At 57.7% G+C, this 26,690-nt stretch overlaps 1 protein-coding gene across 1 annotated transcript in view; it reads left to right on the top strand.

Moving 5' to 3' along the window:
- Positions 1-12,395: 12,395 nt before the first annotated feature.
- PLEC (plectin) overlaps positions 12,396-26,690 on the top strand; it is a 134,601-nt gene continuing 120,306 nt past the window's right edge. Inside the window, exon 1 of the mRNA XM_077933604.1 lies at positions 12,396-13,000. Within this exon, the coding sequence (XP_077789730.1) occupies positions 12,496-13,000 (505 nt within the window). The 5' untranslated portion in view covers positions 12,396-12,495. The remainder of the gene's footprint in view (positions 13,001-26,690) is intronic.

Genomic DNA, 26,690 nt, shown 5'->3' with positions numbered 1-26,690 from the left:
CCTGGCCACTGAATTTTACACCAGCTGAAGTTTCCAAACCGTCTTCAGAGTCAGCCCTACGTATAACGCATTGCAGTAATCTAACCTTGGGGTTACCAGAGCTTAGACAACAGTAGTTAGGCTATCCGTGTCCAGATAGGGGTGTAGCTGGGCCACTAGCCGAAGCTGATGGAGCGCACTCTGGGCCACTGAGGCCACCTGAGCCTCGAGCGACAGCAAAGGATCCAGGAGTAACCCCAGGCTACGAACTTGCTTCTTCAGAGGAAGTGTAACCTCATCAAGAGCAGGCAACCTCTCACCCATCTGGTCTAAGGAACCACCCACTAACAGTGTTGTTGTTGTTGTTTAGTTGTTTAGTCATGTCTGACTCTTCATGACCCCCTGGACCAGAGCACACCAGGCCCTCCTGTCTTCCACTGCCTCCAGCACTTTGGTCAAACTCATGCTGGTAGCTTTGACAACACTGTCCAACTATCTCATCCTCTGTTGCCCCCTTCTCCTTGTGCCCTCCATCTTTCCCAACATCAGGGTCTTTTCCAGGGAGTCTTCTCTTCTCATGAGGTGGCCAAAGTATTGGAGCCTCAGCTTCAGGATCTGTCCTTCCAGTGAGCACTCAGGGCTGATTTCCTTCAGAATGGAGAGGTTTGATCTTCTTGCAGTCCATGGGACTCTCCAGAGTCTCCTCCAGCACCAGAATTCAAAAGCATCCATTCTTCAGCGATCAGCCTTCTTTATGGTCCAGCTCTCACTTCCATACATCACTACTGGGAAAACCAGAGCTTGAACTATACAGACCTTTGTTGGCAAGGTGATGTCTTTGCTTTTTAAGCTGCTCCACTAACAGTGCCTCAGTCTTAATCTGGATTGAGCCTCAGTTTGTTAGCTCTCATACAGTCCATTACTGAGGCAAGACAGTGGTCCAGCACTTCCACTGCCTCACCTGCAGATGTAAAGAAGAAATAGAGCTGAGTGTCACTAGCATACTGCTGACAACGTATTCTGAACCTCCGGATAACCCCAGCCAGCAGTTTCATGTAGAACATGGGGGTTAGGATTGAGCCCTGCAGAGCCCACATTGAAGTCTTCATGGGGCCTCCAAGCACTCCCCAAGTCTGAGAGCAACATATTTTGGATGTGTGAGCCCCCCCCGGCGTCCTGCAGGGTGTAGGACTTGCCCCCTCCTGTGCCATTGATACTTCACCCAGGCAGGAGTTGAGGCAGCGCTTAGATGTGCCAGCAAGTGAAAGTTCCCTGTCCAGGCGCGCTCTACCTGCGTCCCACGCGGGGAGGGGCCCTGGCAGAAGGAGCCCCCGCTGGTGTGCTGCAAGGGAGCCGCTCTTGCCTTGCCAAGGCTTCCTGGTGCTGCAGCCTCTCTCCCCCCCCCCCCACTTGGCTGGGGCTGAGTTGCTGCAGCCGCCGCTCACGGCCTCCAACCCTCGAGGCCGCTATTCTTTGCAAAAGCTGCGTCCGGCTGCAGCGGACTTGGGGTTTTTTTGGGGGGGGGGGTGTCACTAAAGTGTGTGCGGAGGTGAGGCTTGGCTGAGTGCAGCCGGGGCGCACGTGCGGGGCGAGGGGCGGGCATTGCTGGCCGCGGGGCGGGTCCTGCGCGACGCGCCACCCCCCCCCCCTCCAAAGTGCCGCAGTGGCCGCGGCAGGACCGCGCGGCTTCCCGCTCGCTGCTGGACGGGACCGGCGGAGCCCCGCGCGCTGATTGGCTGCCACGCTGCCGGTGGGCCCGGCCCCCTCCGCCGACAGAGCCCCCGGGGGGCGACGGCCAAGCAGGACCCCCCGACAACGCCGCCGCCGCCATGGACACGGCGCGCTCCATCCAGCATGAGATCAGCTCGCTGAAAGGTACCCGACGGCCGCCCGGCTGCGCCCCCGGGAGACGCGCTGCGGGAGAGAGGGGGGGCAGAAGCGGGGCGGCCCCTGCCAGGACTGCGGCGCGACGGAGGGGTCCGGGGCGCGCGCCTGGGTGGGGCAGGCCGCCCCCCATCCCTCGGCCAGGTGAGGGACGGCGGCAGGCCTGGGGCGGTGGATCAGATGCCGGGCCCTCCGGAGGCCCGTCCCGTCGAGGGGCGCTCGGAGGAGCGGGGCACCCTCGAGATGGATCCGGGAGGCCTGCGGGGCTCCGGCCACCGCTGACCTTTGGCCCTTTGCCCGCCCAACTCGCCCCCGGGAACCCCGCGGCTCCTGCGCTCTCTGCGGGGCAGCCGCCCTTCCGGTGCAGGCGGGGTTGCGACTCCGGGCCGCCCCCCGTTCGGAGGGAAGCCCCTCTTCGAGTTTCCTCTGCGGCAGCTTGAGCTTGGCGGGGAGAAGGGGGGACCTCTTCGTAGGGCTGCATTCAGACGGAGGTTAGAGACGCCCTGGTTTCCTGGGTGGGGAGTCGCTCCCGCAGCAGGTCCCGCGGTCAGCCCCTCCGGTGGGGCTGGGAAAGATCCCCGGGGAGCCGCCCGCTTTTGAAAGCGCCGCCGCCGCCGCCGCTTGTGGCTTCGCAGGAAGCAGGTCTCTGCCCCGGGAGCCTACAGTCTGAAACCCGGCATGGGGCAGGAAGGGAGTGAAGGCGTTGCTCAGCCTTCTTTCTGTCACAGGAGGCCGAGGGGTTTCCTGGAGGGGTAGAGGAAGGAAGGGAAAGAGGGCGGGGGTGGTATCCTGATCTGCCCCCCCTCCCCGGATCAGGGGCAGTAAGGGAGAGCGGACGGAGCTGTCTGATTGCATCGGAGACCTGCAGGCAGCGAAACCCGTGTTGGGGAATCTGCAAAGGGGTGGGAAGATAAGAGGCACAAGGCCATGTGCAGAGCGCTGTGAAGGCCAGGCGGGAGTGTTTGTTTTTGGTAGGGGAGCAGCTGAGAGGCACCATGACCTCCAGCCGAGGGTTGGGTCTGACCCTTCACCTGGGAGTGGAGCTTTGCAAAGTACACACAGGCGGAGTCAGCAGAGAGTCACCTGCCTGGTGGTTGTGTAGAGTCTCTGCTCCAGGGGCTCTGGGGCAGTTTAGCCCCATCTGCCGGATGCTGCCGTCTGCCCTGATTGTGCCCAGCCACCTGGGCTAGATGTCCCCCCACGAGTCTGATCCTGCAAAGCGTCAGTGGGGCTCTCTTGCCGCTGTGCCACTCGGGCGAGACGTGGCTCCAGAGAAGACTCTTCATATCTGGTGGGGTGCCAGGGTCCCTGGCATAGGAGCTGGCTGGATGCCAACTTGAATACAATATTGGGGGGGGGGTAGATAAGCCCTGCCCCATCTAATTGATCACAATATGTGGTGCACACAAACACACACCCATTGAATGGCAGTGTCACCAACTTTGGGGACTGGTCCCCTCTGCCCCCAGAGTGAGCTCCTGCGATGAGTAAGCGATGAGAGATAGCTCAATTGGCAGAGCCTGAGATGCTTAATTCCATTTTCAGCTGGGGAGGTGGCGGGGGGGGGGGGCACCCAGCTTGTTTCCTCTGCTGATTGATGGGGTCAGGGTGGGTCTGTCGAGAGTGGGTGAGGTGAGAGTCGTGGCGCCTGCCCTGAGCTGCTGTTGCTTGAGCTGAGTCCTCTCCTCAGCTATGGCCTGCCCTACACTCGTTGCCTTCTGCCCCACAGCCCTTGAAATGCCATGGGGTGTGTGTGTGGGGGGGTGCACAGTCCGAGAGCAGCACCCCCAGGGCCTGGCCACTTGGCCTGGCTCTGCTTGGTACCTGATTTCACAGTAACTCACCAGCCCAGGCCCTGGGGGTGGCCAGAGGGGGGGGGGGAGAGTGTTGGCAGCTGGGGAGGAAACCCAGGGAGAGCTTCAGCAGTTGGGGGGGGGAGGCATCTTCCAGGCTGCCTTGTGGGTGGGAGGCTCATTTGAGAGTCCGGGAGGACACACCCAGCCCTGAGTAGTGCTCATTGAATCATGGCAGCCTTTGTGGCACACTAGTCCATAGTGAGGCTCTTTTATTTAGTTATTAAATCTGTATTCTGCCCGTCACACCTCAGGGCAGCTCACAACGTACATTTTATATATAATTCCTGCATTGCAGGGGTTGGACTAGATGACCCCTGGGAATCTTCCAACTCTACAACTCTATGATTCTACAATAAAAAAATAGTAAAAATAGGTACAGCAACACCCCCCCTCTCTCCCCAATGCAGCACGTGGCAGTCAAACATGCCCCTGTCAGTGCCCTTCACCGTCTTCCCATCTTTGATTTATCTCCTATATTCAGAGGAGGTTCCTTCTGCCCAGTTAGACTGGTTTTACTACACAGAAGCCCCATTGGGAACAGTTGGGGGGGGCATTGCAGGCTGGCTTGGCCTGCTTGCAGGAGGGAAGGGCTGCTGTTGTGCAGAAGTGGGGATCCTCGGGCTGCCCTTGGTCTCTGGGGATCAGGCCAGGGGGGCTTGTGCCGTGCAGGGTGGGCTGGGAGGGGCCCAGTATGGCAGATCCTGGGTAAATTGCCAGGGTGGTTTGAGTGTGTGCCACTTGGGCTGCCAAGGCACTGCAGAGGTGCCTTTGTGCCAGCCTGCCTGATTTACCATGAGAACAGGCTGCCCCCTCCCCCGGCCTGATTATTAATCCGGCCCCTGCCCCCTCCAGGCCCTCCTCGCTTGGCACAGCCTGCCAGGCTCCCCTTGCAAACAGCCGCCTCTTTGTTCCCTGGCTCAGAGCGGAGATCCCTGGGCAGCCCCACTTTGGGCAGTGATGGGGGCTGGGGTAAGGAGGGGGGTCAGAGCCTCTGTCCTGCCCCTCTTCTGCAAAGGCTTTCCCCCATGGTGTGGGGCGGAAGAGGAGGAGGAGATGGGGAGGACGGTGGGTGTTCCAAGAGGCCCCATGACATCTCTGGTGCCCCATCTCCCTCTCAGGACACCCCACACCCTGTGCTCTTCAAGGGGCCTTTGGAGAGCAGTGAAGCTGGCAGGGGGGGCGGCATTTGTCCCTATACTCTGCCTGTCCTTCCCCCTGAACTGCTCTCCAAACTGCACCAGGTGTGATGATTTGTTTGGAGAGAACAAAGCATCATTTGGGGAGGGTCCACCCCCCCTTGTGGCATATCTGTGCTCATTTGCCCCCCACCAAGCTCCTTTGTGGGTTTGATTTCAGTTTTCATAAGCTGCACAGTTGGCTCCTCCTCTGAACCCTGGGTGCAAATTGTGCCCAGCCAAAGCAACAGATCCCTGGGCGGTGGGTGGGACTGGGGGGGGTCTATTCCCCTTGCAGAAACACCTGCCTGCCTGTATCCAGTGTGACCAATGTGTGGGCTGCCCCTCTGAGAGGCCTGGGAGCCAGAGTGTGAGAGAGCAACTTCCCCAGGTTGTAAGAAAACAGTTTCCTAGAGCAGAGAAAGGATGGAGCTGGGCCAGGGCTCTGGGGGGCTGAGCGGGGTTTGTGAAGCTGGCACCTTGGGGTTTCCACAGTTGTGGGGTCCTAAGCAGGGACCCCCTCCTCTCCTTGCTTTGCCTGGCTTGTCTTTCTCTCCCTCTCCGTGGGGCCCGTAGAGCTGCTTGTGGTTGCCATGGCCTGATGTCCAGTGGCGCTTTGGCATGTGTGTGTGTGCGTCCGTCCATGTGTCTCCCTGGCAGGCGGGACTGGCTGGAGGCAGAGATCCGGGCGCCTGCCTGTCACTGGCTGACTTGCTTTCAGCCACTGAGCTTTGCTGACGCTGCGCTTTCCTGCGGCTGCAGCGGTGACATATTTCGGTTTGTGTTGAGTGGGGTGGGAGCTGCGCCTGTCGGTGGAGGAGGCCTGTGAAACCAGGCATCCCCAGGACCTCTCTGAGCAGATGCCCTGCTGCCTCTTGCCCCCCCATCACTGGTGGAGGGGGGCGGTGCTTTGCAGGGCAGTTGGGAAACGTGGGGGAGCCTGACTTCCCCCCCATCTAGATCTGCCTGCCTGGGGGTCCTTGGAGCCTGACTGTTTTCCCCACATCCTGTAGAATTCTGTCAGTTATATTTTATCCCACAAAATCCGAATTTCAGGCAACAAAAAGTTGTGATAAAAGAAAAATCCTGGGGTGTGGAATTATTCCGCTGCCCAGCTTGTCAGGGTGCCACTCCCTGTGAGTTCCTCTGGTCAGCAAAAGGAGGAGCCTCCAGCCAAGTTAAAGAAGCAAACCAGCGGTCAGTAGACCTGACCTTTATTTGTTGCAACAAGGTTCAAACACACAAAAGAGTAGGAACCCTGAGCATGGGGTTGCGTGGACTTTTAAGACCTCTCCCCATTTCCCATAATACATTTTTCAACAGCATCATCGATTAATAATAATAATAATAATAATAATAATAATATTTTTTATTTATGCCCTCCCCAGCCAAGACCGGCCTCAGGGCGGCTAACACCCGATACAAAAACAATTGATTGAAATACAACTTAAAATACAACATTAAAATACAGGCTTCTTTCACAAAATATGTCACAGTGTTTAGCGTGTAGAAACATGAGCCCATCACCCACCCCTGTCAATAACCCCAGGTGTCACACCTTTTAACTCTTCCCCAAAGAACAATAATAGTATTTGCACCTCCCCCTGGCTGCAAGGGGAGCTCCTGCGCTTCTCCTTTGAAGTATCAGGATTCAATCCACCATCCTGCTGGGTTTCTGTCTGGGGTCTGGGCTGCCCTTGGTCGCCTCCTATTGTGTGGCTAAGTTCACACCTTGTGGAGGGGAAAGGAGTATGGGACCTTATGCTTAAGGGATTCCCCTCTTCCAGAGGAGTCATTAGCCGTTGGAACCTAGGAAATCCGTCAAACCATTGAGTTTTGGATTTTTTTTTTGAAGTTTCTACAGTTTTCTATATTGGAGAGTCAGAGGAAACAGTACTGATACATGTGGTATCTGCTTATTGCTACAATTTTTGGGGCTGCTTTTCTGAGCCTCTTTGCTGTTGTGCATGTCTGGTGCCTGTGTCAACGGTCCTGGCCTTAGAGGCTGTGGTGGGGACTTGGGATTTTGGGGGAGTCTTTTAACTGCCCCCCATTCCTGATTTTAACAGTGGCCTTCACTGCCTCCTGGGGGAGGGAGTTCCACAGGTTAACCCTGCGCTGGCTGAACAAGTCCTTTCTCTATCTGGCCTGAATCTTCCAAGCTTCCTTGGGTGCCCACGAGTTCTAGTCTTAGGTTGAGAGCGGGAGAACTCTCCCCTTTCTCCCTGCCAGTGCTTCTTCTTCCCTGCTCCCCCCCCCCTGTCACAACTGGCCTTTCCTCAGCACTTCCCAGCAATGGTAGGAGCAGGTGCAACATGTTTCTCAGGGGAGGTGCTGGGGGGGGGGGGGAGACTGCCCTCCTTGGGGCCTGGGGGTTGGTGGTGTGGGGCCAAGTTCCTCAGAGCCTCTGATCCTTTTCCTAATCCTCTATGCATACCTCAGGAGGCCCCGCAGGAGGGGGTGTTCAGGGTGCATTTTCCTGGCGTCATTTTTTTCTGATTCTGGGTGGGGCAAGCAGCCCCCCCAGTACCCCAAGTGCATTCACACCATCCCTTTGCCCTAGACCTTTCCCTTCTCAAGCCAGCCCCCTCCTTGCAGTCCCTCGCATGGAATCGTCCGCTGCAGATGGGTCAGTTGATGTTTTCATTGAGAAATCCTGTTTGTCTTTCTCTTGGGCTGAGGCTCCTTGCCTGACTGGGTGCCAGTTATGTGAGCTGCTCTGCAGGCTGGCTCTCTCCTGCCATCTGTTTATATCCGCTGGTGTCTTACTGTACACTGCTCTGCAGGAAGTGTGTATGATTTGAAATGAATGAATGAACCGCCATAAGGAAGCTTCCACCATAATTTAGTAGGAAGTCCTTCACTGCAGAGGGTTAGACTAGATAACCCTTGGGATCCCTTCCAACTCTACAGTGATAATTCCCTTGTCCTCCTGCTGCTTGGCTCACTTGCTGGAGCCATTTCCTCCTGCCCAGTGCAGGTTCTGAGTTGCCTCTGGCTGGTGTTGCAGGAATTTATGTATGGGGGGGGGTTGCCCCTCCAGCAGATGTCGTGCACATGCAGCCCACTACCAAAATCAGCACAATCCCTTTTGTGACTTGTCCCCACAAAACACTTCATCACAGTTTCTTCCTTTCTATTCAAAGGGCCTTTGCTACACGATACCAAATGTAAGAATTCACTGATCAATGTCTCTATGCACTGGCTCACTGGGAAAACTTCAGAAATTCCTATAGACCTGTGAGCTCAGCTCCTCAGCAGCCCCTCTGCCTGAGTGATACTTCTTGGCATCCTGATACCTGAGTGCCAGACAGGGAGCTATTCCAGGAATAACAAACCCAGATGAAGACAAAAGGGTGGGATTAACTTGGTTGGGAAACAGGGAAATGTAAACATCTCTCTTGTGACACTTGATGGGTGTTTGGTGGAGGGCGAGGGGAACCATGGGGCAGGGTCCAGGATGCTCAGATTACGGCCACCAGACCTCCCCTTTCCTGATGTAACCGTGATGTATAGTGATGTAGTTTGGGGGGTGTAACATGGGGATTAGCAGTTAATAAAAGTTTGGGGTCTTCTTTTGTTTGGGGCTCCCATCTTGTTCCACCTGGTGGCAGGTGGGAGTCCTGTCACGACAGTCTTCAATCAAGACCAAGTCGACTGGCTGCTGTTTTGCTCTGGTATTTCTGGCTGGGGTCCTTGTTTTTTTGCCCAAGGGAGCCCCCAGATGTCTCCGCTAACACTGGTGTGGCCCCTCCCTCTGGGTCTGAGTCTCTGCCTGTGTGGCTCAGGTGGGGCAGAGAGTAGGAAGCAGGCCTTGGCATCCAGAAGGTCCAAGGCGCCCCCCCCCCCCGGTGTCGGCCTCTGCTTCCTTGGTGCCCCCCTCCCTGGCCCCTTGGACTTTGGCGGATTCTTCCCAGGTTCTCTGGCTTTCTGCCTCCCTTTCTCAGGCGCTCCTGGCCAGCCCCCCAAGACGCTTCTGGCTAATGATTAGCTCCTTGGAACAATGCAGCCTGTTTCCTGCTGCTTCTGGGCCAGAGGCCAAGGGGGGGGGGCAATGGCAGGAGGCTCTTTGTCTGCCCAGGCTGAGCTGCTGGCGCCCCCTCCTGGAGGGCACTGGCATTGCTCTTGTTGAGGCCTAGCTGCCCCTGCCGCCTCTTGCCTGCTTCTCTGGGGTACCCATTTGGAGTATAGGGGGCCGCTCTGGGTGCAGGTGTGGACCCGAATAACAGGCATCTCCTGCTGGGGGGCAGGTAAACTCTGGGGTGTGGGGGGGGGGAGGAGCAGCACTCCTTATCCAAGGGAGTTTTGCAGCCCTCCACCTAGTTAGGTGAGGGACACGGGTGGCGCTGTGGGTTAAACCACGGAGCCTCTTGGGCTTGTTGATCAGAAGGTCGGCGGTTCGAATCCCCCCCGACGGGGTGAGCTCCCGTTGCTCGGTCCCTGCTCCTGCCAACCTAGCAGTTCGAAAGCAGGTCAAAGTGCAAGTAGATAAATAGGTACCGCTCTGGCAGGAAGGTAAACGGCGTTTCTGTGTGCTGCTCTGGTTCGCCACATGACCTGGAAGCTGTACGCCGGCTCCCTCGGCCAGTAAAGCAAGATGAGCACCGCAACCCCAGAGTCGGGCACGACTGGACCTAATGGTCAGGGGTCCCTTTACCTTTACCCAGTCAGGCTGATGACCCTCCTTCTCCACGGCTACTGAGAAGCAGGAAGAGGGAGGCTCCTTACAGACCAGATCTGGGTTGTTTCTCTCTTTACACCCTGTCCCCCCCCCACCCTCTGCCCTGTCTCAAGCCCCCGGGGCCAAAAGTCAAGAGAGCTGCAGGACTTGGCCCCAGAGCCAGAAGACAGCGCTGCAGCGTTTGCGGTGAAAACATGGTTGTGCCCCCTGAGCATATGCAGAGTGCTTTCCCTCCCTGATGAGGGCGAGGATGTCTGCAGCAGGTCCTCTCTCCTCGCCAGAGGGCAGTCAGTGTCTGCTTTGCATGCCTTGGGTGGGGCCCCCTGTGTCTTGGGGGAAGCAGCAGCCAGAGGCAAATCCTGGACAAATATTGACCTTGGCTGGTAGCTCAGGAACCTGCCCTGGTTGGGGGGGGGGCAGGGCAGGAGAGCCTGGGAAAGGAGCTGGCTTTTCCTGCTGTCATGCCCTCCTCACCCAGTGATGGGGGGGGGGGAATGGGCGCCAACTGGCTGGAGGGCTGGGCTGGGAATGTGTCTTGGGGGGTTGGCGTTGAGAAGGATGTGTGCGCCTGTGTCTGTGTGTTGATGGAGATGAGAGCTAAGGTGTGGCCTCGCCTCTGCCCTGGACGCCAGGTGTGGCCCTGGGCAAATCCAGCTCAGCTTCCCTCCTGAAACAGAGCTGGGCTGCCTTTCATTTTCCACACAGTTCCAAGTAAAGCTCACTTGCTGGGGGGCAGGTCCTGCTTCTGGGTGGGGGGCTTTGTTCCCAGGTTGATCCTTGAAGGGCAGATGGCTCTAAGGTTTATTCCTGGAGTCCTTGGGAAAGTGAAGGAAGGGGGAGGGCGACAGGAGCTCTGCCACCTGCACTTATCACTCTGAGCTTGTGGGGAGGCTATTTAGGGGCAGATCCTCTGGCCCCCCTGCGGAGAAATCTTAGAACTTAGACCCCCAGAGTCATCTAGTCCAACCCCCTGAAATGCAGGAATCTCAGCTAAAGCCTCTATGACAGATGGTCACCCAACCTCTGCTTAAAATCCTCCAAGGAAGAATAATCCCCAACATCTGGAGGGAGAGTGATGCACAGCTCTTACTGTCAGAAAGTTCTTCCTGATGTTTAGTGGGAATCTCCTTTCTTGTCACTTGAAGGCCATGGGTTCGAGTCCTACCCTCCAGAGCAGGAGAAAACAAGCATGTTCCCTTTTCCCTGTGGCAGCCCTTGAGATATTTGAAGATGGCTCTCATGTCGCCTCTCCGTCGCCTCTTCGGGCTAAAAAGACCCGGCTCCTTCAACCATTCCTCATCAGGTTTGGTTTCCAGCCCCTTGACCATCTTGGTCCCTCTCCTCTGCGCAAGGAGGGGAGTTGGGTGCTGAGGTGGCTCATAGGAACAGAAGGAGCCAGGCAGGCTTTGAATTGGGGAGGGGGTGCCATTAGTGTGTGTGTGTTGGGGAGGGCTTGATACAGCCTGGGCCTGAGGCTATAATTGGAGGCCTGGGGGCGGGCATTGCAAGCCTCATTCAGCCATAGAAATAGCATCCATGTCTTGTGCCAGAAATAGCCCCGGGGGAGTGAGGAGAGTGGGCAGCTGAGGGGCAAGGAGGGGCAAAACCTTTCTGCCCAGCTCTAGCGAGGAGCCCTGAAATATTATAGGTGATTCCCACCTGACCAGGTTCAAAGTGTTACTAACTACTTGGGACCAATGTACCTGTAATATCACCTTAACCCCATATATGCCCACTTGATCACTTGACTCAGAAGAACTGGCACTGCTGCAGGTGATGCCAATTCCATATGTGTAAGAGACTGATCATTTAATGTGACGTCACCTACACTTTGGAACTCCCTGCCTGTTGACACCAGACTGGCACCTTCACTGTACATGTAATCTTTTTGGGGCCTGCTAAAACCATTCTTGCTTCGGAAAGCGTCCCCAGATATGTAGGATGTGGGTGTATGTTTTCAATCTGTTTTCTCTCTCTTTTGAATGTTTTAGGAATTGTTACTTGATCACGTCATTCTATTCATAAACCACTTTGAGGTTTTTTTGAAAAACGACCAAACAGTGCATATCTTTTATACAACAAGCAAGCCAGCAAATAAATAACTCTCTCTTCTCCCCCTCCCCCATTGGTTGAGCTTTCCTGTGCCTCAGTTTTCACTCCTGGGAATTGGGGAGCTTGCTGGGAGGGATCTCTTCTGCCTTCTTGGGTGCCCCGTGTGTGATGAGGTGCCAAGGGTTAACCCTGCTGGGCTGGGCTTTCTCTGGGCACCCTGCCTCCCTCCCTCAGTCAGGAGGCGTCCACCAAGGGGCAGAAGGCGTCCCAGCTGTTCTCCCCCACTTTTGCCACTGCAGCTGCCCTCCTCTCTTCCCAGGCTGGCCTCCCCCACCCCACCCCCGCCTGATTGGAGTGGTTTCTCCGCTTGGCGGGTGGGAGCTCTGTGGGCAGGGAAGGCGCCCCCACCCCACCCCTCTGCTGCCAACTTGAAGGAAACTTTGATGACAGCAGTGGCGGCTCCTGCTTGCGCTCAGAGGCACGGCTCCTCCCTGGGGCTCCTCCCTGGGGCTCTAGATGACGAGTCTGTGGGCTGGCCAGCCCTGCTCCCCTCCCTCCCCTGCTGAGTCAGGCCTGGCAGTGCCCACCCCCAGTGGGTGGGGGAGCTCCAAGGCAGGCGCAGAGGTTGAGGTTGTAGTAGCCGGCATGTGCTCTTGCCCCTCCCGCTCTCAGCTGCTGGGGGAGGAGGAGTTCGGAGGGAGCTTCAGCTGCCTTCTGTGAGCTTGCCAGGCTGAGGTTCCTGGGGAGGGCGGTCGGTCGGATCCTTTCCTCCTTGCTTCCTGTTGAAGGCAGCCAGCCGGCCAGACAGAGACTTTTCTGCCCCTTTGGAGAGCCAGGCTAGGCCGCCTCCTCTGCTGCCGCCTTCGCCATGGTGGCTGGCATGCTGATGCCCTTGGAGCAGCTGCGCTCCATCTACGAGCTGCTCTTCCGCGATGGGGTCATGGTGGCCCAGAAGGACCGGCGCCCTCACAGCTACCACCCCCAGCTGCCGGGCATCACCCACCTGCAAGTCCAGCGGGCCATGGGCTCCCTGCACGCCCGCGGCCTGGTGCGTGAGAGCTTTGCCTGGCGCCACTGCTACTGGTACCTGACAGACGAGGGCATCGCGCACCTGCGCCAGTACCTGCGCCTGCCGCCAGAGATTGTGCCTGCCACCTTGCAGCGTGTCCGCCGCCCCGTGGCCATGGCAAGGCCCACCCCACGCCCGCGCCCGCCTCGCACCCAGACCGTGCCAGGCCCGCTGGCCTGCCCCCCGAAGCCCCAGGAGGCCTCACGCCAGGAGTACCGCCGGAAGGAGGAGCCTGCTGGGCACGTGGAGCTGGTTGCCGCCAGGGCAGTGCCACAGGTGGCCTCTGCTGCCCCTCCTGCTGAAGGTCAGATGCCCTCCACGTGGGGGAAGCCTGGGAGCTATGGGGCAGGAGCTGGTTTGGGGGAAGTGAGCTGCAGCTGGGTAAGGGCAGAGGTGGTGGGTGAGTTCCCTAGCCAGGTGGGGGAAGGTGGGTGTGTCAGGAATTGGGCATGATGTCTGGGAGGTGGGGGGGGGGCAGATGCAGTTTGGGGCCAAAAGCTCAGGGCTGTTTCCAGTCTTACCTTTTAGCTAGCACCCTTGGGTGCCTTCTTGATCCTTGGTGCCGCTTGTGTTGTTCCATGATTGTAGGCTCAGGAGGAGGAAAACTTGGGGGGGGGTGTCCAGATCATTTGTCCCACATCCCCTGCAAAATCTGGGGTCAGAGGTTGCATCAGGGCGGGCTTCTCCATTCATTCTTCCATCCATTCATTGATGCTGGCCCAGTAACGCGACCCCCTCCCGCGCTTCCACGTGCCTGGGATGAGCTAGAAGGAAGGGGGTGGGGGGGTGGAAAGCGGCAGCGGCGAAGGGGAGGCCTTTGCCCCGGGCTCAGCTGGAAGTTGGGGAGCCCGCGGTTTCTGGGGCGCCCTTTTGCCGCCGGCATGTGTGCCACGTGGGTGTGAGCTGTGGGCAGGAGGCCCCCTGCCCTGTGCGCGTGTCGGGTGGGGGGGGGGGGTAAATCCAGAGATCCGGCGTGCCTGAGGGAGGGGGCGCCGCCGCCGTGCTGACAGGTGGGCAGCAGCTGCTGCGCCGGGCTATCCTTAGCCGTTTCTTCGCGGCCGCTCCCGGTGGCGGCGCCTCGTCTTTCTGCCTGCCAAGGTCAGAGCGAGGCCCCTGGGCTGCCCATGGACCCTGCTGCGGGGGAAGAGCCCCGCAAGAAGCGGCGCAGGGGGCGCCGGAGGAAAGGGGGCAAGTCGGACGAAGGTATCTTAGCGGTTGGGATGCGGGGGCAAGGGGGCACGAGCGAGGGGGCAAGGGGGCAGCAGGTGCGCTCGCCTGGACCGGCCTGGCTGCTTCTGCCCGCGGCCCATGCGCTGGATAGAGCAGGTTGGGTGGGTGGGGGGGTCTCTGCGCGTGATGGGGTGGGGGTGCCCATTTGTGCCCAGGGCGTGGGTGACACCTGGCTCCGCGGTATCCCGCCCTCCACGTCGCTCCGCGCGCAGCCTGTGGGGCTGCCTCGCCCATCTCCTGGGCCTCCGGGCTGCTGGTTTCAGCGGGGGGGGGGGAGGTCTGTGGAGGAGTGTGCGGGAAGGAAAAGCGTTTCTGCAATAATACGCCCCCCCCGATGCCCGCAACAGCCCCGCACCAGGCGCGCAGGGCGCTCTCCTGCTGGCGACCCTCCCCACCCCAGCTGGCCGCTCGCTTGCCGGGCAGGGCTGCAACGTGTCGGCCCTGCCTTTGCCGCTGCGAGGAGGCGGAGGGGCCGGGCCTCAGCCGCCCCCCGCCGGTCATGTGGGGGCTCCAACTTTCCGTTGCGCACGGAAGGAAATGCGTCGCGCACCCGCCTTGTATTCCAGCAGCGTGAGTCACCGGCGGCGGCTCCTCCTCCCCCCTCCTCTGGCCCTCCCGGGAGAGTTTGGTTGCTTTGGTTCTGGGAGAGAGGGAGGCCCGAACACCCCCCCCACCGCTGCCGCCCCAAGCAGCTATTTTCGTGGCGCTGTAGTGGGGACCCCCAGGTGGATGTCTGCCGTTGGAGAACTTGCTTCAATAAGCCCGCCCCCTGCCTGCCCCCTTTGCCTGGGGGAGTCAAAATCAAGGAAGCGGGAGGGGGGGTCTCTTCTGCAGCACAGGCCTGGGGGAGGGGCACCTCCTGTGGCTGCTTTTCCCCGGTGCAAAGAAGGGGCGAGACTGTGCAGTGGGAGGGAGAAGGAGGGCCGAATGGGACTGCGCACAAGACCCCCTCCCCAGAGCAGAGTCCTGCCAGCTTCTTTTGGCCACCAGTTCCTGCAGGAGTCTGCGTGCCCCCCCTCGCCCCCCCCTCGTCCCAACATCTGCCTCTTGAGTTCCCTTTCCCAGGCAAAGCCTCGGACCAAAGGCTCCCCCGCAGGAATCCTGGCGGCTCCCGGAGGGCAGCTGGAGCGCATTTGGGGAGCTGGAGGGAGCGGGCAGGCGAGGCCTGTGGGGTGTGGCTGCTGCTGCTGCTGGGGCGGGCAAAGAGGGGCTTCCGCGGCGGCGGCGGCTGTGGGGCTCTGCACGGGCTTGTCCTGGCTGGGGCGGGGAGGCAGGATCTGGCGGGAAGGGAAGGTGCGCTCTGCACTCTCCGAGCAGCAGCAGCAGCAGGATGGCAGCTCCAGCCTTGGACTGGGAGGATGGCCGCTACTTTATGGAAGACCTGATCCAGCAGGGGCAAGGTAGGGCAGAGCGGCCGTCCTGTGGCATTTGGGTGGGGGGAAAGAGGGGAGGGGGACAGTTGGCACCTGGAGCCGCTTGACTGAGAGGCAGGTCTCTGGGAAAGAAGCAGCGGAGGAGGACAGGAAGTGCAGCCGCCTCCTGAGCTGCAAGGCAGAACGTCCGATGCCAGGTCTTCTCGCCCAGAACCCAGGTGCCACAGCCATCCTCTTGGCACAGGATGGAGCCCTGAGTGCCTCTCTGTTGTGTTCAGGAGGGGCTCCTGAGTCGAGGGAGATAGTCTGCATGGACCCAGCCGAGAGACAACTCTCCCCCCCCCCACAGGCAAACCCCTCTTCTCCCTGCAAAAGAGCCCCAGCCCCCAGCCTCTGAGTGGCCCTAAGGGACTCCTCTTCCAGGCTGCCTCACTTTCCCCCAGCTGCCAACAGCTGGCATCAGTTCTGTGAAGGAGCACAAGGAGATAATGCCTTGCTCTCCCTTAGGTGTATGCGGGGGGGGGGCAGTATATGCCTGGGAGGAGCTCCAAGGAAGGGCTTGGGACAGGTCATGCTTTGGAGAAGGACCCTGCAGCCACAATTGGGCGGGAACAGGAGAGGGGGGCGGAGTGTTCCCCCTTTGGAGAGTCAGCCTCTTCCTGCTCCTTTAGGGCGTGGCGCACCCCTCCCTCCCTCCGCCCCATCTGGCTTCCTTCTGCAGCTGCTTCTTCCAAACTGGCCCTGATTTGAGGCCTCTGCGGTTTCCCTCCGCAGGGGGTGAACAGATGTAAATGCTCCCTGCCTGCCATTCATCCGCTGGGGAAGGGCTTCAGGGGCTGCCCCCTTGGCAGATGTTGGGAGAGCACAGGGCACCCCCTGCAGGCAAGACTGGTTTGGGTGACTGCAAGCTGTGTGTGCAGTTGCTGGAAGTTTGGTCTCCAAGTCCCTGTAGCAGCTTCCTGGGCAACTCTAGGTTGGCTGTCCAGGAGCTGGACCAGAGCAATTCCCCACTGGGCAGGAGGACCCCATTGGCTGCCCCTGGAGAGCCTGGCAGGAGCAAGGGAGGGGGGAGCTGGGAGCTGAGGAAGGTTTCAGAGAGGAGCTGCTCTTCCAATGGAGTGACATGTGTTGAGCAAGTAAAAACCACCAGCCAGCCTCTCCCTAAGGTAACCAGGAAGGGGCTGGTGAGGATTTTTCTACTTTGTTCTGTGGAACTCGCTGCAATGAGATGGTTGCTACTCAAGTCCTTTTTCCAGCCACAAAGTGTCCTTGCGGCTTCCTAACAGCCCACCCCTGCCAAGTCCAATCACCAGCTGCTCTCCAGGGAAACAGGGAGGGGGTCTCGACCCCCAGACCTCCTTCCCCTTTGACCCACAAGTGCTTGGCCTGCGCCTGGACTTAACTGCTTGGCAGGGTTGTTTTCAGTTTTCCTGTGAAGCTAGCTAAGAGCCAGGGTGGTGGGGTCAGAGAGTTAGCCTAGGGTCTGGGAGACCTGGGTTCAGATCCATGCCATAGGCAGCCGTTTTCCAGGATTCTCAGATAAGAATCTGTCCCAGGCCTGCCTGGAGATGCTGCTGGGGTCTGAACGCAGGACCTTCTGCATTGGGGTGATGGAGAATCACCCAAGACACCTTGAGTGCGTTGAAGAAAAGGTGGGGTCTCAAGGTAGTAGCAGCAGTAAGACTACTAACAGCAATAATTTAAAAAGCTAAGAAGCCACTAGGAGTGGTGGAGCTTCAGTTACATACCTGGGTCTCCTCCTGGCATGGGGGAGCTCTCGCTTTCTCCTCTTCCCTTCAGGCTAAGGTGGGTTACTTTAAAATGCTAGATGGCGGCTCCCTCACCTGGGCCTGGTTTCAAGCTTACCATAGTCTGCTGGTGTGTTCTAAACATGCAAGGCAAGAGAGCCTGAATGGGTCCTCTGGAGAGAGCCAGTCTGGCTGAGTCGCCCTGGAGCTTGTGCTCTTGAGGTGGGAAGAAGGACTTTGTCTGTGGCTCTCAACATCAGCTTCCTCAGTGTTATGAGAGATGGAGAAGAACTTCTCCTTACCCACTTCCGCAGGGTCCTTTTTGAGGTAATGCAACCAGAACTGTGGACAGTATTCCAAGTGCAGTTGCACCATAGATTTCTTTAATAGCCTGGTGATATTGGCAGCTTTATTTTCAATTCCTTCCCTATTGATCCTGAGCATGGAATTCACCTTTTTCACAGCTGCTGCTCCCGGGGCAAAGTCTTCATTGAGTGATCCACTGACCCCAAGGTCACACTAATGGTCAGTTGTGGCCAGTTCAGATCCCATGAGCATATTAAGTGAAATGAAGATTTTTTTTTTGCTCCAATACTTTACACTTATTCATATTGAATTGCATTGGCCATTTTACCACCCATTTACTCAGTTTGGAGGGCCTTTGTTTTAAGGACCAAACCTCTTTGTTTTAATGACCTTATTGTTAGCAAACTTGACCACCTAACTCTAGAATGTTTATGAACACGTTGAAAGCACAGACCCCAATACTGATCCTTGAGGAACTCTACTTCTACATCCAGTGGTGGAGGAAGGGGAATGCGGGGGGGGGGGGAGCACATCGCCCCTGGCAGTGCGATCCTGGTGGGCTGCCATTGTGGCTGTCCCTCTGCCTGCGCTGGGTGCCATGCCCTCACAGGTGGTGTGTCACGCCCCCAGGACACGCCCCACACCCCTATGGGCAGCACCATGCCCCCAGGACGCACCCCAGCCCTGCCCCTGCCTGCTCTTAGCCCCGCCCCGCGCCGGAGCATGAAGCTCCACCACTGCCTACATCTCTCCATTCAGAAAACTGTCTATTTCTTGCTGCTCTGTTTATTGCTATTGCTTCCTTTTACTTAAACAATTCCTGATCCACAAGAGGATATCTCCTCTTATTCTTGTTCACCTGAAAGCTGTTTAAAAGTCCCAAGTATGGATGTCGATGTTTGTTGCCACTCTCTAAGACCTCTACTAGGTTTGTGAGACACGACATGTCCTTCCAGAAGCCACGCTGGCTCTTCTTTAGCAAGGCTTGTAGAATCATAGAATCATAGAGTTGGAATAGACCCCAAGGGCCATCGAGTCCAACCCCCTGCCAAGCAGGAAACACCATCAGGGCACTCCTGACATATGGTTGTCAAGCCTCTGCTTAAAGACCTCCAAAGAAGGAGACTCCACCACACTCCTTGGCAGCAAATTCCACTGTCAAACAGCTCTTACTGTCAGGAAGTTCTTCCTAATGTTTAGGTGGAATCTTCTTTCTTGTAGTTTGGATCCATTGCTCCGTGTCTGCTTCTCTGGAGCAGCAGAAAGCAACCTTTCTCCCTCCTCTATATGACATTCTTTTATATATTTGAACATGGCTATCATATCACCCCTTAACCTCCTCTTCTCCAGGCTAAACATGCCTAGCTCCCTTAGCCGTTCCTCATAAGGCATCGTTTCCAGGCCTTTGACCATTTTGGTTGCCCTCCTCTGGACACGTTCCAGTTTGTCAGTGTCCTTCTTGAACTGTGGTGCCCAGAACTGGACACAGTACTCCAGGTGAGGTCTGACCAGAGCAGAATACAGTGGCACTATTACTTCCCTTGATCTAGATGCTATACTCCTATTGATGCAACCCAGAATTGCATTGTTCTTCTGTAGGCTTGCTCATTTCATCTGGTCCTGGTGATTTGTTAGTTTATAATTTTGTCTATTATAAGTTTGCATCCTGATGAAGGTTTGCCCACGTCTGGAGACCCGTCTGTGCAGACTCCGGCCTCTGGGACTTACAGAGAGTGCTGGTACTTTTGAATGAGGTTCTCCTCTGAGTAGAAAGTCATCAGGCCAGGACTTGTAGCCAGAATGTCTAGCCAATCACAGAACTTGTTTGTGGATTGCAACCTAATCCTGTTCATTTATGTTTACTTGGAAGTAAGGCCCACTGCCAGCAAGTGGGTGCAGATGTACCCCTCCCCTCCACACAAATCAAGCAGCTAGGACTCCAGGCAAGCACTTTAGATCCCTGCCAGAAGTGAAAGGTGTGAAGAGGATCTCTTACATTTGACAGGCACACACCAGGCTCCTCAAAGGAAAGGAGAGAGAAAACTGTAATTTAACTTGAAAGGAAATGTTGAAGGAATTATTGCGCATCTAGCCTTGGGCAGAGAAACCTGGGGGGGGGGGGCTCAATAGCTACTTCAAGGGCTGGTTCAGAGAGGAGGGTCCAGGCTCATTTTCTCAGCCCCAGAAGGCAAGGAGAGGCCAGATCTAAGGGGCGCAAGTCGCAAGAGGGAGAGGAAAGGTTTCCCGGGAACTTCTTGAGCTTGTGCTGGGAATCTCCGGTGAGCAGGGGGCGGCTGTTGTGCTCAGATCCAGCTTGCAGGCTTCACAGTTTGGCATCTTGTTGAGCACTGTGAGAAGAGGATGCTGGACCAGAGGGGCCACTGGCCTGATCCTGCAGGCTCTTCTTTTGTCCCAACTACCCAGGGAGCTGGTGGGCTCTTCCTTACTGGAGCACAGAGGCCTTTGGGGGCGCCCTGGGGCTGGCAGAGGGTTGGAATGAACAGCTTAGGAATCCTCCACCTGCCCTATGACTCCAGTGAATGACGAACTACCCTTGGGTGGTCTCCCTGACCTCTCCCCCCCCCCCCACCTCTTTTACCGAACTTGCATTGCGGCTGCCTTAATTGTTCTCAACTAATCGACTCCGATTCTTTCGCAAAGAGCAGAACCTTCGCGGGCAGCTCATCTCTCTCCTACATCAGAACCACCTCCAGGGTGGACCCAGGTGCTTGACCGCCCCGTGGCATCAGGATTAATCCCCCGCTGGCTGTGGGGTGCTGCTGAAGGGCAGCAAAGGTTAAATGCCAGCCCTGCAGATACATTTATAGCATTTTTACGACGACGATGGTGCAACCTTTCCCCTTTCCAAGCGGCCACTCCTTGCCTTTCAAGGCTGTTGGAAGCGAGTCTTGCCTTCCGTTGCTTCGATGCCCTGGCCTGGAATTCTCCCCTGGGTGAGGCCGGACGGAGCGTCCTCTCCTGGCGCAAAGGCCAAGCCCTGCTGGAGGGCGATGGGTGGGGGTGACACGAAGGGCGTTTGAGGTGGGTACGGAGCATACCCGTCACCCCCGAACCTGACATTCTAACCCTCGGCCCGCTGCTCCTTATGCGCCAATTCCTCCTAAGCAGCTTCGCCGCTGGCCCCAGGGAGAGGATCTCTCCCGCGAGCGGCGCAGGCCCTGGGCTGGGGGTGGAAGCCCCCTACCAACCCCACTGTAGGAAGATGCTTGCGGAGAGCACCCCTCGCCCCTAGAGTGAGGGTCAGGAAGGAGGAGAAACTGCGGCGGAGGCCCGGCTGAGGCAGGCGCGCCCGGCGGCGCCTTTGTCCGAGGGGACGCGCACAGGTGCCTGCCGCGCCGGGGAGGGGGCAGCTGCGCTGTGGGGTCTCTGGCCGAGCGCAGCCTGGCTCCTCCTCCTCCTCCTCGCTCCGGTGTAATGTTCTAACTCGAGAGCCGTGACAAGGCCCGTCCTCGCCGTCGCCGGGCTATTTATAGGCCGCCTGCGCCACTGCCCCCTCCCCAACAGCCACGGGGGACCCGCGGGGGCTGGCGGTGTCGTGAAGCCCGCAGCTCCGGACCCTCACTCGGGGGCTGCCGCTGCCGCGTCCTGTAGCTGCTCCTCTTGCGCGGCCGGGGGGTGCCCTCCGGGACAGCGGCTCTCCCATGAAGATCGTGCCGGGTAAGCCGTGGGTCTCGGACGGCCGAGCGGGGAGGCACTGGCGCCGGCCGGGCGAGTTCCTGGCAGTTATAAAAAGCTTGGCCGCTGCCGGCCGTGATTGATGGAGGGGGAGGGGAGGGGGTATTTGCTCTGCCCACCCGGGGCAGCGCCGCGCTCGCCCTCCCGCTTGGCTCCGGGGAATGCGAAGCGCACTTGGCAGGTTGGGCATCAGGCCTGGCGCGAGCGAGACCCGCGATTCTCCTTCCTTGCCTCCCTCGGTCGTGTGGCTGCGTTGCCTAATGGTTGGATCGAAGGGGCAGAGCTAAGGGGAGGGGGAGGGCGTGCCAAGGCGCTGGGCTCTGCCCTGGCGAGGGCGAAGGGAGTGGTCAAGGCGCGCGGGTAACCTTGAGCGCTGCCTGCGCAGGGACAGCGGCGGGGCCGGCTCGCGCCGTCGAGGCTGCGCCGGGCTAGGCCGAGCTCCGGCGGCTCCGCAGTGCGGGCGGCGGGCCGAGGGGGGCGGGCCTGCGGGCTGCCCCGGGAGGAGGAGGAGGAGGATCCTGCGCTGGCGGCTCGGGCGGGGCGGCCGCTCGCTCAGCGCCAGGGACTCGGCGTAGCGGCTGCTGCTGCCGTCGGAGCACCTCCGTGCCCTGCTCGGCGTCGCCCGCCGCCTCCGCCATGGATCCCGGCGGCGGCAACCTCTTCCCGTCGCTGGTGGTGGCCGGCCACGCGCTCACGCTGGCCCTGGTCTGGTACCGGCGCCGCGCGGGGAGCCCCGGCGAGGACGGTGAGTGGCGAGAGGGCGCGCGGGCGGCGCTGGGGCCCCGAAGACACGCAGGCGGGCGCGCGCCGAGGGGCGGGGCGAGGCGACTGAGCTCCCCCTCCCCCCCCGGCAACCAAACACTGACACGTGGGCGCGCGCCCATTAACCCCTGCGTGGCTGCAAGGCGCGCCCGCGTGCCGAGAAGCCGGCCTTTGCCAGGAGAGCCGCTCCGTCGGTTGTCAGTCGGCGGCGTCTTGTGCAACGAAGGGATGATAATTCGGTCGGCAGAGTGGGGGACTCTGGACCGCAGAGTTGTGGGTCGGAGCCCCAAGCTGGACAAAAGATTCCTGCATTGCAGGGGGTTGAACTAGGTGACCCTCGTGGTCTCCGATTCCGTGGACCCCTGCTTGGCGGCTTTTGGGTGCCGCCTTCAGGTCCCTTCGCTGCCTTCAGCGCCGCTGGCTGAGCTTGGTCGGGGGCCGCGCTCAAGGCGACCTACCTTACAAGGCTGTTGTGATGAGAGGGGGAGCAGGGGCGCCTCCTGCTGCTGACCTGATGCAGCGCAGCCCGCCTGGCTAGGAAGCCCATTCCTCCGCTTCCACTGGCTCTCCAGGGGGGTGGGAGTCTCACAGAGTCTTCCTCCTCAGCGAGAGTAGCTGGGGTGAGACGCTACACTCTCCTCCTTCTGGGGCTCCACCAACTGGCCTCTCAAACTGCCCCACTGGATGCCCCCCCAAGTCGGAGGGGCTCTTCTCCCTGACTCCAAGCTGGAGTATCTTCTAGATAGTAGCAGAATGAGGTCTGCGGAATTAGTTCCCTTCTGAGACCTGTGACGTCAAGCTGTGTCCTGCACTGGACTCTGGAATTACCTCTGCCAAGGCAATACCCCCCCCCCATGAGATGGGGGGAATGCAGGCACAGCACTGGGCCAGCTGCTTGTGGGGCTGGAGAGGGTCTCTGTTGGGGAGTTGCTGCTCTCTGGGTGCTGATCCCGCAGGGCTGTCTCCACTGCCCTTGGGGGTCTGCCAGAACCCACAAGGAATGACTGGGGGGGGGGCTTCATTGCATGTTTCAGCAGCAGCAGCTGCCCACCTGGGTGGGGGCAAGAGGAGTGGGACAAAGGGCAGGTTTAGTTGTAGGTATGGGGGGGGAAAGAATGAGCAGGTGTCCCCCCAGGAAGGAGGGTGGCAGCTGCTGCTGCTGCTGCTGCTTCTTTGGCTTTTAAATGGGAGCAGCAAAGCTTTGCCTAAAGATCAGTAGGATTGAATTTCTGTTGGAAGCGCAGGAAAGGAGGAGGTTAATTTCTGGATAGTGAAAGTGATGTTCCTGCTTGATGACGTGATTCCCTCCCCTGGAATATTTTCCAGTGCCACTTCTGATGCCATCTGACCATCTCCGGAGAGGACACTTCCCCCCTCCTTGGGGGGGGGGGGGAGCATCGGGGAGCCAGAATCTGTTTTGGCCAAACATTCCTGTTTTAGTTTTCTGTTTGGGATGCTGCCTGGTCTTCTGCAAGGGGGCCAGTGTCTGTCTGTCAGACCCCCAGATCTCACTTCTGGGGCCACCCTAGGATGCCGCCCTCACCCTCACATGTGCTGGTGACCTTTCAGATGAAGGAATGTGGCATTTGGCAGTTCTGTGTTGATCCCACACAAATGTGTGGGGCACTGGGCACCAGAGCTCTTTGCTGGGGGAGCAGGAGAATGCATGTCAATGGCACAGTTTGTTCTGGTAGCGAAAGCACTTTGGGGAGGGGTGATGTTCAGTGGGAAATTGGGGAGGGGGAGGATGAGGGAGAGTTTAACCCTCTCCTGCCAGCTGCTCAGGGCTCCACATGCGTAATGTCTTTTTTTTGGCCTTTAGCAAACTCCGTGGGATGGCGGCGGCAGCAGCAGTGCCATGCCGCCTTGTTCATTCTGTTCTAGCAGGCACAGCACATCTTTCCCTTGAGGGTCCCAGGGAACAGAGGACTGGCAAGGGAAGTGGCATCATGGCTCACATAAAAGCATGCCAGCCCCACCCCTCTGCCACACGCTCCTTGAGGCACCAGCAGCCTTCTCCTTTTGATGCCAGCTGGGCTTGGTCACCTCTGAGCAGCACCTGTGCCTCAGCCTGGGTGGGGCTGTGCCAGACAGCGCAGGTGGCAGCCTCTGAGCATGTTTTCAAAAGGGGGGTGGGGAGGAGCCAGGCTGCTTCTCTGGCGGCGCTTTGGGGCAGGAGGGGGAAGGACTCCTGGCTTCCTCCTCTGTTGTCCTGCAGGGTCTCTGGGGCAAAGGTGTCTGTACTTGCTGTGCTTTCTCCCCCCCCCCCAGCTAAAGGCTGGAGTTGCATAGCAGTGTCACCACTGGGTGCTCTCTCTCTCTCTCCCCCCCCATCCTTCTCACGGGGATCATGTGCCAGCCAGCCTTTTGAGCTGGCATCCTTCTTGGGCTCTGTTCCCCCTGCCAGCTGCTGCTGCCCCCAGCTGTTTCCCAGAGTGGGGGAGCCTGGAGAGAGCCCCCCCCGCCTTCCCTGCTTCTCTTGGGCCCAGCCCAGCCCGCCATGCTGCCCAGTCATGCTGCATTCAGCTCTGATTTCACAGCTGCCCTCCCCCTCCCATAGGCCCGGTTCTGTGGTGCCGTTTGGCAAGCAGTGCTGTGCCCAGCCAAATGCAGAAGCAGGAGTCCAGGGCTCAGTCTGGGACTTTCTCTGAGCATGTGCAGAGTGCATCTTCCCTTGGTGCTGCAGAACCAAAGCCCACCCTTAAGCTTGGGTTTCGGGTGGCACAGGGATTTGAGCTCAGTAAAATTGTGCCGTCTTCATGGTGGTTCTATTCCTGCTTTTAAAGGTTTTTTTGTGTGGTTTCTGTACAATGCGCTGCTGTTTTGCAAGAGGCTGCTATACTTTAATAAAAAACAAATGTTGTGTGTGGGAGACCCGCTTCTGTGTCTTAACATCTGCAGGTCCCATGTCTGGCGCAGGCCTTGGTGCCCCACCCATGGGTGACATCCTCTGACTTTCGTGACACAAATGAGGAGGTTCCTATGGCTGCCCACAACTCCTGTTTCCCCTCTGCCCCTTCTGTCAGAAGCTGAGCTGGTGGTTTTCTCGGAATCTCTGCCACTCTGCCACTCATTCCGGGCACCAGTGTGGGTGGGGCCTTCCCTCCATTGCCATGGCAGCCTCCCCCCCCAAAAAAAACCACACACCACGTGATCAGGAAACCGCAGTCTGGTTGTGCACAGTGAAATTGGAGCTTCCTGGCTTTGAAACTGCCGGTGGCGGTTGGGGACCCAGGTGGGAGGGAGGCTGGCAGGGTGGGGAACCAGATGAAGGTTTCATTTTTGGAATAATAATTGTTCAGAGTAGTTTTTACAGTTACATCAAAAAATTCTGATTTGGTTATACTATTAGAAATACATTGACTGATAATTATGAAATTATTGTGAGGTTTAATAAGTTAACTGTTTATATTTGGACAACTTTTCTGCTATACTTTATTGGAAGGAGAAAAACAATCATTTCCTTAATAACCATTTATTTAAACCATTTATTTAGCTAAAACATTGTAGCATATGTATCCATGTTTGTTAACTGATGTGGTTAAACAATTAAAAAAAACAAAACTTAGACTGAATTTTAGCACACATGAAAAACTTAAAACAAATCCTTATTTCCTGATGAATAACCTTTGGACTATAATGTAACTTAAATAGAAAACTATCTTTAGAAAGATCCCCCCCCCCCGCATTTTATTTTAAAAATCCAATTTAAATACAAAAAACCTATTTAAATACAAAAAAATAATAATTAAAAAAATCATTGATTTTTATCCACCCTGGTGGGGAGGCACAACATTCTGCGACTTGGATGGGGGCAGAATGGCAGGGCTAGGCTTCTCTTTATATATGTACTATTTTGCTGCATCACTTGTAGTGGTTCAGTGCTCAAGGAAACCGTCCCTGGCCTGGCAGATGAGCTAAGCGCCTGAATTAGGCAGAAAGCCCACTCAGCATCCTGTTCATCCAGTCAAATGCCCAAATGGCCCTGTAGACCTGAAGGAGCATCTCCACCCCCATCTTCCAGCCCGGACATGGAGGTCCAGCTCCTTCCCTCACTGCGAGAAGTGAAGCTACAGGGAACCAGGCAGAGGGCCTTCTCAGTAGTGGAGCCCACCCTGCGGAACACCCTCCTATCAGATGTCAAGAAAATAAACAACAACCTGACTTTTAGGAGACATCTGAAGGCAGCCCTGTATAGGGAAGCCTTTTAACATTTTATTATGTTTTTATGTGTGTTGGAAACCGCCCAGTGTGGTTGGGGCAACCTAGTCAAGATGGGTGGGGTACTATTGCTACTATTACTAGGAGAACAGGTGGTGCTGTGGTCTAAACTACTGAGCCTCTTGGACTTGTGGTCCGAATCCCCATGATGGGGTGAGCTCCCGTTGCTGTGTCCCAGCTTCCGCCAGCCTAGCGGTTCGAAAGCACACCAAACAGTGCAAGTAGATAAACAGGTTCTGCTGTGACAGGAAGGTAAATGGCACTTCCGTGCGCTCTGGTTTCCATCACGGTGTCCCATTCTGCCAGAAGCAGTTTAGTCCTGCTGGCCACACGACCCGGAAAGCTGTCTGTGGGCTAATGCTGGCTCCCTCAGCCTGAAAGCGAGATGAGTGCCACAACCCCAGAGTCGCCTTTGACTGGACTTAACCGTCTAGGGGTCCTTTACCTTTACGACTGGTACTGCTAGTAATAATAAACCCACCAGCAGGATGTGGGGGCAGCAGCAGCAGCTGCCCCCTCTCTTCTGATTCCTGGCAGCAGCTCCCCAAGGGTGGAGGGAGAGCGTAGTCACTGCAGACAGGAACCATGGCTAGCCTTTTCCTGCATGAACTTGCCCAGTCCTCTTTTAAAGCCATCTCAGTTGGTGACCATCGCGGCC

This window comes from Podarcis muralis, chromosome 8 (genome assembly GCF_964188315.1).
Source record: "Podarcis muralis chromosome 8, rPodMur119.hap1.1, whole genome shotgun sequence".
Lineage (NCBI taxonomy): Eukaryota > Metazoa > Chordata > Lepidosauria > Squamata > Lacertidae > Podarcis > Podarcis muralis.
Note: the sequence above shows the minus strand (reverse complement) of the source record. Positions and strands in the feature narration are given on the sequence as shown.